The sequence below is a fragment of the Asparagus officinalis genome, chromosome 9 (genome assembly GCF_001876935.1).
Source record: "Asparagus officinalis chromosome 9, Aspof.V1, whole genome shotgun sequence".
In the NCBI taxonomy this organism is placed as follows: Eukaryota; Viridiplantae; Streptophyta; class Magnoliopsida; order Asparagales; family Asparagaceae; genus Asparagus; species Asparagus officinalis.
This window is the reverse complement of record NC_033802.1, coordinates 37,912,440-37,924,177: the sequence shown is the minus strand read 5'-3', so window position 1 is coordinate 37,924,177 and position 11,738 is coordinate 37,912,440. Positions and strand designations below refer to the sequence as shown.

Sequence of the window (11,738 nt, the reverse complement as noted above, 5' to 3'; positions counted from 1 at the left end):
TTAAATAAACGGTAATCTACAGTTCGTCCCTTGCCTCCTGAAGCATCATATCAAGAATCATACTACATTCAACATCTTCACATAGTAAATTATGGTATAGTCCTGCTGCGAATCCATCAAGCTTCACTCCCTGCTTCTGCAGTTGCAAGAAACCATACCTTCGTGTATGCAAAGGACACCACTTGATTAAACGTCTTTCACTCTGGGATGACTATAGCAAATGTTGGATTTAAATCTAATTAAATCTATTTGTGGGCACATATGATTAATCAATGTGTATTACTATCTTTAAGGATAACCCACTTAAAGTGATCAATCATTTTGGATTAATAGGTATTTAAATAAATCATGGGGGTTATATGTGCAGATACCAGATTGTAATTGTAATTTGATGAGGGGCCAAATTACAAATGTACAACACATATATATAAGGGGTTATGGTCCCTAATCTAGGGTTAACCACTCTCATTCTCTTATCTCCATCTAAAGAGATCCATAAGAGAGAAACCCTAAGGTTAGAAGATCATCAAAACCCTAATCAAGTTTTCTTCAATGGATTCAGGTGTATGCTTCCGCACCTTTTGATTATTGTTAATCTCTTTGAATTCAATCATGGCTTTATGGTTTTAGATCTCAAGTTTTTATTAGATCTAACCAGTGGTATCAGAGCCACCTTTGATTTGTTCTAAGAGATTAAGATTAAAATTAGGGTTCTTTGATCTTAATTTGTGTTTGATTCGGATCCGTTAACGGATAAACAGTAAAGTTTCTTATTTTCGGATGAACAGTAACCGTTTTATTTTTTGTGCACGGAAATTTTTTATTTTCGGGTGAACAGTAAAAATATATTTTCGGATGAACAGTAAAGATTTTTATTTTCGGATGAATAGTAAAATTCTCATGTTGTTTGGTTTTTCTATCGATTTTTGGATCTGTAGCATTTATGAACTCTAAAGTTCATTCCTTTTGTGTTTGATTCAATTTTTGAGGTTTGGATCTAAATGATTTGAGTTCAAAAAAAAACGACAGAAAAATAATTATCTTTTTTTGGGATTTTTTTGATTTGTCGTCAATCTCCAAAACTCCTCGTCGGAGTTGATTCAGCGGCGGCGGTTTCAGATTAAACCCTCAAGGGGTTCGTGCGCGTGAAAACGTGCGGAAATTAAGGAGGTGGTTACCTCAATTTAAGGAGGTGGTTACCTCAATTTTTGGCAAGGCTTGCAAATTAAGGAGGTGGTTACCTCAATTTTTGGCGAGGCTTGAAAGCTTCAAACGAACCTTGAGCTCGTTCTCAAACGAACCCTGAGTTCGTTCTCAAACGAACCCACGTTCGTTCTCTAATGAAACATGCGTTCGTCGAACGTTGCGTTCGTTGAACGTTGCGTTCATTCTCAGGTCGAACATCACGTTCATTTTCAGTCGAACCTCGCGTTCGTGCTTCAGTCGAACCTCGCGTTCGGACTTCAGTCGAACCTCGCGTTCGTCCTTCAGTCGAACCTCGCGTTCGTACTTCAGTCGAACCTCGCGTTCATTTTTTTAACGAACCTCGCGTTCATTCTCAAGTTGAACCTTTGATTAATTGAAACAAGAAGTTGCCAAAGTAACCTCTCTTGTGTAGATTGTTCATGAGGAATGTGAGATGTTTGTGTGTATGCTTTCGTGTAAATATTTAATCGGCCCAAAGGAAGGTTAATATTTATTTAGACTGTATACACATCTGCGATGATAAGCGTGTGACAATTATAAGGTTTACATGTGAATAATGAATCGATCCAAAGATAGTTTCATTATTTGACATGAGTTATTGTCAATGTTTGATCATTGCAACAAGGTATCACTTACAAGTTAATATTACTGTCCAAAGACTTGATATTAATGTTGTGCCGGTATCTTGGATGGGGATTGTCATTATTTGAATTTTATTGATTATGGTTATTGATGTGAGCATTTTTTGTTTTATTTCAGCTAATGCATCTGCTGCAACAATTTCTGCTAACATCAACTCAATTCCCATGCTAAATGGGACAAACTTCAAGGTTTGGAAAGAGAACATATTAATTGTTCTTGGCTGCATGGATCTTGACTATGCATTAAGAACTGAACAACCCCAACCTCTCAATGCGGATAGCACTCCTGATGCAAAGAAGGAGCATGAGAAGTGGGAGCGTTCAAATCGCATGAGTCTTATGATCATTAAGCGCGGCGTTCCGGAAGCCTTCAGGGGCATAGAATCCGAAGGGATTACTAAGGCTAAAGATTTCCTTGCCGAAATTGAGAAGCGTTTTGCGAAAAACGATAAGGTAGAAACAAGCACACTTTTAGCTCGCTTGATTTCAATGAAGTATAAGGGCAAAGGAAATATCAGGGAGTACATTATGAAAATGTCTCATATTGCTTCAAAGCTTAAGGTACTTAAACTCGATCTTTGTGATGAGTTATTGGTACATCTGGTTCTGTTGTCTCTTCCTGCACAATTCAATCAGTTTAAGGTCAGTTATAACTGTCAAAAGGAGAAATGGAATCTAAATGAGCTCATTTCATACTGTGTGCAAGAAGAAGACAGGTTGAAGCAAGATAAGACTGAAAGTGCTCATTTGGTCTATGCCTCTAAGGATAAGGGCAAGAAAAGAAAGAATGATAATGAAGCTGCTAAGGGTCCTGTTCAGAAGAAACAACATAAGGATGGTCAGGGTTGTTTCTTCTGCAACAAGTCTGGACACGTAAAGAAGGATTGTACCAAATATCACGCCTGGCGTGCTAAGAAGGGGCTGCCTGAGCTACCGGAAGCCAAATGATGGTGAAAGATACATCTTTGTGGGCGATGGTCAGTCAGTAGATGTAGAAGCAATTGGGCACTTTAGGTTGCTGTTAGGAACTGGTTCATATTTGGATTTAAAAGATACTTTTGTAGTACCGTCTTTTAGACGGAATTTGATTTCATTTTCTGTATTGGACAAATCAGGTTACTCTTGTTCATTTGGAAACAATCAATTTAATTTATCTTTTAATTCAATTATTGTAGGAACTGGTTACTTGAGTACTTGTGACAACCTATATTTGCTTGATACAACTGCTTCTTATAATGAATCCTTGCATGTGGAATCACGTGGTACTAAATGTAAATTAAATAAGAAGTATGATCTCTTATTCTTCTTTACCAAAGTCTCTCTGGGGAGAAGCACTAAAGACAGCAGCTTACATTCTGAATAGAGTACCAAGTAAAGTAGTTGCTAAAATACCTTATGAGCTTTAGACTGGTCGAAAGCCCAGTTTAAAGCATTTACATATTTGGGGATGTCCAGCTGAGGCAAGGTCTTATAGGCCAAATAAAAAGAAATTGGACTTCAAAACATTTAGCAGCTACTTTATTGGGTACTCTGAACGCTCTAGGGGCTATAAGTTTTATGATCCCATACTAAGGATTATTTTTAAGACGGGAACATCAACATTCTTTGAGGATGTTGAGTTTTGGGGGAGAAATAAGGTTAGAAACATTAGTTTTGAGGAGGAATTGGCTTCAGATCCAATCCATACAGTTACTTTTGACAATATTCAGGTTCCTATACCTGTTGTTGCTCAAGAAGTAAATCCGGAACCTCAATATGATAATGTTGAACAACTCCCTGTTCCAGAAGAACAAACTCAACAACCTCAAGAACCAGTGCCATTAAGGAGATCCACGAGAGAAAGGAGAAATGCTATTCCGGATGATTATATTGTATTTCTCCAAGAATATGAGGAAAGTAGTGGAATGTTGGAAGATGATCCAATCAACTTCTCTCAGGCCATGAAAAGTTCTAACTCTCAACAGTGGATTGATGCCATGAATGAAGAGTACAAGTCTATGCAAGACAATAAGGTTTGGGAACTTGTCCCGTTACCAGAAGGTGCAAAACCAATTGGTTGTAAATGGATTTTTAAAACTAAGCGGGATACAAATGGTAATGTGGAGAGGTATAAGGCACGTCTTGTGGCTAAAGATTATACTCAAAAGGAAGGTATTGATTATACAGAGACTTTCTCTCCGGTTTCATTGAAAGACTCTTTCAGAACAATCATGGCACTTGTTGCTCATTATGATCTTGAGTTACATCAGATGAATGTTAAGACTGCATTTCTCAATGGAGACATTGATGAGATGATCTATATGGTGCAACCAGAAAACTTTGTGTCGGGAGACCCAAAGAATATGGTCTGCAAATTAAGGAAATCCATCTATGGACTCAAGCAAGCTCCTCGTCAATGGTATCATAAGTTTCAACAAATAGTTATCTCGTTCGGTTTTGAGATGAACATTGTTGATGACTGTGTATATCACAAGTTCAGTGGGAGTAAGTATATTTTTCTGGTTCTGTATGTTGATGACATATTGCTTGCCACTAATGATATAGGCATGTTGCACGAAACCAAGAGATTTCTATCAAAGAATTTTGAGATGAAAGATCTTCGGGACGCCTCTTTTATATTAGGGATCCAGATACATCGAGATCGCTCTCGGGGTATTCTTGGATTATCACAAAAGAGCTATATCGATAAGGTACTTAAAAGGTTTGGCATGCAAGATTGCAGACCAGGTGACACCCCTGTTGCTAAAGGAGACAAGTTTAGTCTCAATCAGTGCCCTAGGAGACAAGTTTAGTCTAAATCAGTGCCCTTAAAGGCAACCTTGAAATTCAGGAAATGCAGAAGATTCCTTATGCTTCGGCTGTAGGAAGTTTAATGTATGCTCAGGTATGTACGCGTCCAGATATTGCGTACATTGTTGGGATGTTAGGCAGATACTTAAGCAACCCTGGTATGGATCATTGGATAGCAGTCAAAAGGGTTATGAGGTATCTTCAGAAAACAAAAGATTACATGCTCACATACAGAAAATCAGAGAAATTAGAGGTCATTGGGTATTCGGACTCTGATTTTGCTGGATGCCAAGATAGCAGGAAGTCTACATCAGGCTACATTTATATGTTAGCAGGAGGAGCTATATCATGGAAAAGTGTCAAACAAACACTAGTAGCTTCCTCCACTATGGCAGCAGAATTTGTAGCTTGCTATGAGGCATCCAATCAGGGAATATGGCTGCGAAATTTTGTCACGGGACTGCGCATTTTGGAAAATGTTGAAAGACCACTAAGGTTATATTGTGACAATAAATCTGCAGTAATGTATTCCAATAACAACAGGAGCTCAACTAAGTCAAAACATATTGATATTAAGTTCCTGGTTGTAAAAGAAAGGGTACAGAGTGGACAGATATCTATAGAGCACATTGGGACAAACTCCATGATAGCAGATCCTCTTACTAAAGGATTGCCATCCAAGGTCTTTCATGAGCATACTACTCATATGGGTGTGGTGTTATTCAAGGATATCCTGATTTAGTGGGAGTTTATAATTTTCTGGTGCTTTGTGTTTGGTTGTATTGTCTGATCAGAATAAAGTATTCAGTTAAGACACTCTGTTACATTATGTTTGGTTTTGACCTCACTAAAGGAGGACCAGTTGAAAATAGACATGTATTGATCACATTGCATGTAATTTTCATGCTGCACATCCATGATTGATCTATGTCGTTTGATTGTATTGGTATATGTGACCATTGATGGGTCGAGTCACGATAAATGTGACAAAGGCCGCTTTGATCCTATATTGATATAGTCAATGGACGAGATTGTTTGGAAATATCTTTTTAATGATAGTAATTTTGAGCTCATAAGGTTATACACAATTTAAGGAATCATATGGTGCCCAAGTGGGAGATTGTTGGATTTAAATCTAATTAAATCTATTTGTGGGCACATATGATTAATCAATGTGTATTACTATCTTTAAGGATAACCCACTTAAAGTGATCAATCAATTTGGGTTAATAGGTATTTAAATAAATCATGGGGGTTATATGTGTAGATACCAGGTTGTAATTGTAATTTGATGAGGGGCCAAATTACAAATGTACAACACCTATATATAAGGGGTTATGGTCCCTAATCTAGGGTTAACCACTCTCATTCTCTTATCCCCATCTAAAGAGATCCATAAGAGAGAAACCCTAAGGTTAGAAGATCATCAAAACCCTAATCAAGTTTTCTTCAATGGATTCAGGTATATGCTTCCGCACCTTTTGATTCTTTTTAATCTCTTTGAATTCAATCATGACTTTATGGTTTTAGATCTCAAGTTTTTATTAGATCTAACAGCAAATCCTTGACATTTTTCGAAGTTTCGGTGAAAGCCACAGTTGCATTTGCAAAACATGACACACTTCACATTTTCGAGTAGATGAGTCTTGAGTTTCATCGGGAAAGATTGGATTAATCGTGAGGGGGAGAAGGTGAATAGCAAGAGGAGGAAGAAAATTGCAGAAATTGTTGATTGAGACATCGCTGCAATTGATACTTTAGTACACTGACAAGTTCTCTCAAGAAGCTTTGGCCAAGGAGAAGGATTTTGACATATTAATTTGTTGGAGTTACGGTATCTAATGGATTGAATAGGCTAACCCTCTGATTCGTCGATTTGCTAAATATGTCCAAGGGGGTGTTAGTCAATTGGGACATTTTCATGCAAAATGAGATAATTGTTAAAGTAAAATAATTTTTCGCTAGTGGGATAAATAGGAACAATTTTGTGAAACGATATATTTTGATAAAATAATGTGGGATAAATTTTTATAAATATATATATATATATATAATTATTTTGAAGATTTAAATACTATTTGTGTATTTTAAACTTATTATTATTGATTGATAATTGCTTACAAGAATGTTCTTTACTATTAAATAACTTTATGGTTAGACTATAAGATATTAAAAATTATTATTATAATGATGGTCTAATGATGATGATAACCATAATAGGAAAGAAGTAAAGAAAAAAAGAAATATAAAAAATAAAAAAATAAAATAATATATGAGTTCTAGTTTTTTACCACCTAGGGGGTGTTAGTCAATTAATTTGAACATTTTCATACAAAATGGGATAATTGTTAAAATGAAATAATTTTTGGTAGTGGGATATTTTTGTGGGATAAATAGGAACAATTTTGTAAAGCGGATATTTTGATAAAATAACATGGGATAAATTTTATAATCACGAAATATATATTTATGTATTTTGAAGATATAAATACTAATTATGTATTTTAAACTTACTATTATTGATTGATAATTGCTTACAAGAATGTTCTTTACTATTAAATAACTTTTGGTTAGACTATAAGATATTGACAATTATTATTATAATGATGGTCTAATGATGGTGATAACCATAATAGGAAAGAAGTAAAGAAAAAAAAGAAATATAAAAAATAAAAAATAACAAAATAAATATGAGTTCTAGTTTTTTATCACCTAGTTCCAAGCTAAAACTTGGAATAATTTGAGAGATTAGAACTCTCATTTTTGTATAGAAAAATAAAAAAAGTGGGATAATTTTGTACCATTATCCTAATTCTAGTTTTGTTAGAGTTCTACTTGACTAACACTGTAAAATTTTATTCTAGATTTAGTTCTATGTGACTAACACCTTAAACATTTATCCCACATATTATCTCAGTTCTAATTCTAAGTTCTAGGTGACTAACCCCCCTAGTTCCAAGCTAAAACTTGGAATAATTTGAGAGACTAGAACTCTCCTTTTTGTATAGAAAAATAAAAAAGTGGGATAATTCTATATCATTATCCCAATTCTAGTTTTGTTAGAGTTCTACTTGACTAACACTGTAAAATTTTGTTCTAGTTTTAGGTTTATATGACTAACACCTTAAAATTTTATCTTATAGATTATCCCAGTTCCAATTTTAAGTTCTATGTAATTCTACGTGTATACCTGTAGCCCTGGTCTTACTATTAAATAACTTTTGGTTAGACTATAAGATATTAACAATTATTTTTATAATGATGATCTAATGATGATGATACCCATAATAGGAAAGAAGTAAAGAAAAAATATAAAAATAAAAAATAACAAAATAAATATGAGTTCTAGTTTTTTACCACCTAGTTTCAAGCTAAAACTTGGAATAATTTGAGAGACTAGAACTCTCCTTTTTGTATAGAAAAATAAAAAAGTGGGATAATTCTATATCATTATCCCAATTCTAGTTTTGTTAGAGTTCTACTTGACTAACACTGTAAAATTTTGTTCTAGTTTTAGGTTTATATGACTAACACCTTAAAATTTTATCTTATAGATTATCCCAGTTCCAATTTTAAGTTCTATGTAATTCTACGTGTATACCTGTAGCCCTGGTCACGTGGTTAAATATCATGATTAAGTATTTTTGATATATTTTCTAACTAAAATTTGTTCCTCAGTTCCACTTTAATAGTTTGTAATCACTTTTGTCAATTTGTTCCTCAGTTAACTTTAATAGTTTGTGCTTACTTTTATCTCTAAACTTTATTATTGCAATTATTTATTTTCTTTGATGTTTGTTTAATTAAGTTATACCTAATTTAAGTTTTCATGTTGATATTTGAATTGACAGAAAACAAATATAATTTGAAGCTAATTTAAATTTTTATATTATTTTAACTGACATGAAACCATGCTTTACTTGAGAAAGTACAGTATTGTAAAAATAAAAAATATTGAGATAGTGTTATACAAGGAAGTTGAATATTTAAAACCAATAAGCTAAAAGTTAATGTATTTAAAACCAATAAGCTAAAAGTTAATGTTAAATATATATATTCTTGATGGAAGAACACTAAGCAATTATACATTTCTTTGCCAAGTTTTAAAAAAATTTCCCTTTTTTTGGTTTTGAACTTTGAGGTTGTGATTTGTAAATTTTAAAACTTTAGGAGTGTTTATTAAAAAAATTACTTTTAAGTTTGGTAGTTGTAACTTCTATGTTTCATATATCGGTAGTAATTTTTAAATATCAGGATATTTCTTCCAACTCTAAAGTTTTAAGGGTGCTTTTTGGAATTTTTAAAATTATAGTTAATTTTTTAAAAAATTCAAATTTTAGCGGGCTTCCAATAATTTCTAGATTTGATATCTACTAGTTATAAATTATTTAAATTTTAGAGTTTTTGTAATTTTTAAATTTTAAAGGAGTTTTTTTATAATTTTTGTAGCTTTGAGGTTAATTTGAGTAAATTTTAAAATTTTAGGTGCCTGAGGGTAATCTCTTGATTTCATCTTTTGTTTTTTGCAAATTTTAAAATTTTAGAATTTAGGATGGTTTTTATAATTTAAACTTTTGAGTGGTGTTTCTATAATATTTGAGATATTGAGGGTGTTAATTGAAAATTCTAAATTCTTCAGAGGCTGATGTTAATTTCTTGATTTTATGTTTTTTGTTTTAAGTTTTAAAATATCAGAAATTTTCAAGTGCATCATGGTAATCGATTGAATTCATTTATATTGTTTGTAAGTTTTGAAATTTTAGAATCTTAGAGTGCTCGTTTGTAATTTTGAACTTTTGATGGTGTTTCTATGATTTTTGAGACATTAAGGTGTTAACTGCAAATTTTAATTCTTTACAAACTGGTGTTAATTTCTTGATTTTATATTTGTTACGTTGGGATGATTTTTATAATTTTGAACTTTTTAGGGTAATTTGTGTAATTTTAAAACTTTTTAGGATCTTTTTGCAATACTTTATTTTGTGGAAAAATTGAAGAAGAAAATGGAGAATCGAATTTGTATTATTCTCTCTAACAGACTTAGAAAAAGAATTAATTATAATTCTCTCAATATAATTTCTCTCTAACAGACTTAGAAAAAGAAATCATAAATCTTCTCGATCGGATTCCCGATTTACAAAAGAGAGAAAAATCGACGGAGACTTTTCCCTTTGTTTAACCTGAGTTCTTCTTGGTGTCGATGGAATGCCTCCCTCGATGTTCGTGTCGAGTTTGTTTTCCGTTGACGATCCGAACTCTTCACCTCGTGGAACGTTGTCTTTACCTCTTGACTCGAAGTCTTGGACGAACTTGCGTGGCAAGTTTGAAAATAACTCTTAACGAGTTTAATAACTCAGTGCGAGTTTAAACTCTGTAAAAGAGTTAATTGATTTAACCGAAAATCGGTTTATAATCAAGATCTTGCTCCAAAGGTTCAGAATCTCCAAGAATGATTGCTCAAGATTATCGAAGCTCCAAGATTACCGAAGATCCCAAAAGCCTCTGCCAAATCCCCTCTTTGCAAAATTGCCCTCATTTCCCCAAATCTCATCCTCTCTTAAGCTAAAATTTTAGCTATTTATAGGAGATTAAGGGGTGTACCGCCCACTTAATCCGCTCCTAAATGGGGCAGAAATCCCTCAAATCGTGGGGAGAAAATGGTTTCTGGCACCGTTCAACTCGTGTTTGGACGAGTCAAACGCAGGTTCTATGTTGCTAGGAACGAATTCTGCGTTCGAACGCAACATTAGGAAGCTGCTTTTACAACGTCTGAAAATTGCATTTGTAGTGTTTGGAAGCTACATTTGCAACGTATGGAAGCTGCGTTGGCAGCATTTGGAAGCTACGTTTGCGGCTGGGTTTGAGTTGCGTTTGCGGCTGGGTTTGAGCTACGTTTGCAGATAGATTACGCAGTGGTTGCGTCGTTTTCACTATAGAACGTAGAGGCGAGACTCTGGCGAGCTTCAGGCAAAGTCTCATGTTCAGGCGAAGTCCAGTCTTACAGACAGACTTCAGAGCATAACTTGCTGCGAATAACAGGTCATAACTTTCAAACCGTAAGATGGAATTAGACAAATTATATATGAAAATCGACTATTTCGACAAGACGAAGCCGACCAAACCAACCCAAAGGGTTCGGTTTTCTCCCATTCGTTTTGCCAAATTTCTTACGGTTTGAGACATATCTGCGTTTTGATTTGAAGAGACCGTCAATTTTTAGTCTCTTTTGCTAGAGCCTTGCAAAAATCGTCATCCGGTAACCTTTGTCTTGGCTCCTTGAAAATATAAGAGTCATCAGATTGTAACTCCCGATATTGATTGTGAAGGCTATTGAATTAGACCTTTCATCGGTTGTTATCAAGGTCGTCAGATTGTAACATTCATCGTTCTACATGAAAGTTTTCAAATTGTAACTCCTGATCTTAGGGTGCTTGTTTGTAATTTAAACTTTTGAGAGTGTTTCTATGATTTTTGAGACATTAAGGTATTAATTGCAAATTTTAAATGCTTCACAAAGTGGTGTTAATTTCTTTTCATATTTGTTACGTTGTGATGGTTTTTATAATTTTGAACTTTTAGGGTATTTTATGTAGTTTTAAAACTTTTTAGGTTTTTTTGCAATACTTCATCTATTATAATATGTTATCTACGTATAATTTGTTTATCTTAACAAACTAATACCACAAAGATATTTTATATATTTTATTAATATTATTTTTTAAATTGTCAAGGTATAGATAATTCACCATGATTAGGATAGATATAAATGACATATTCAAAATAGTGAAAGTTAATATTGACCATAGAAAGGTTTTTTCAAACTTGTGCTTACCAAAATGAGTGGATGGGAATATATCACCGCACTATCAAGCACCAAATTTGTGCTTGGTACCAAGCATACCTATTTTTCTCATATATATATATATATACTTTTTATAATAGTGGTGTAATACATGAACCACTTTTGTTCTTTAATTTATACGGGAACCATTTTTAAGGTATACTTACTTTCAATAACAACCAAAATCCATTTGTTGTTGACTTTTTTTTATCAAAATTACTTTAATTTCTTTCTCTCTCTCTCTCTCTCTCTCTCTCTCT

General features: G+C 33.6%; 1 protein-coding gene across 1 annotated transcript in view; it reads left to right on the top strand.

Annotated features, from left to right (window-relative positions):
• LOC109823378 overlaps positions 1–11,738 on the top strand; it is a 25,514-nt gene that overhangs the window by 11,371 nt on the left and 2,405 nt on the right. The window contains 1 exon segment of the mRNA XM_020389652.1: positions 5,306–5,319. Coding sequence (XP_020245241.1) covers positions 5,306–5,319 — 14 coding nt within the window.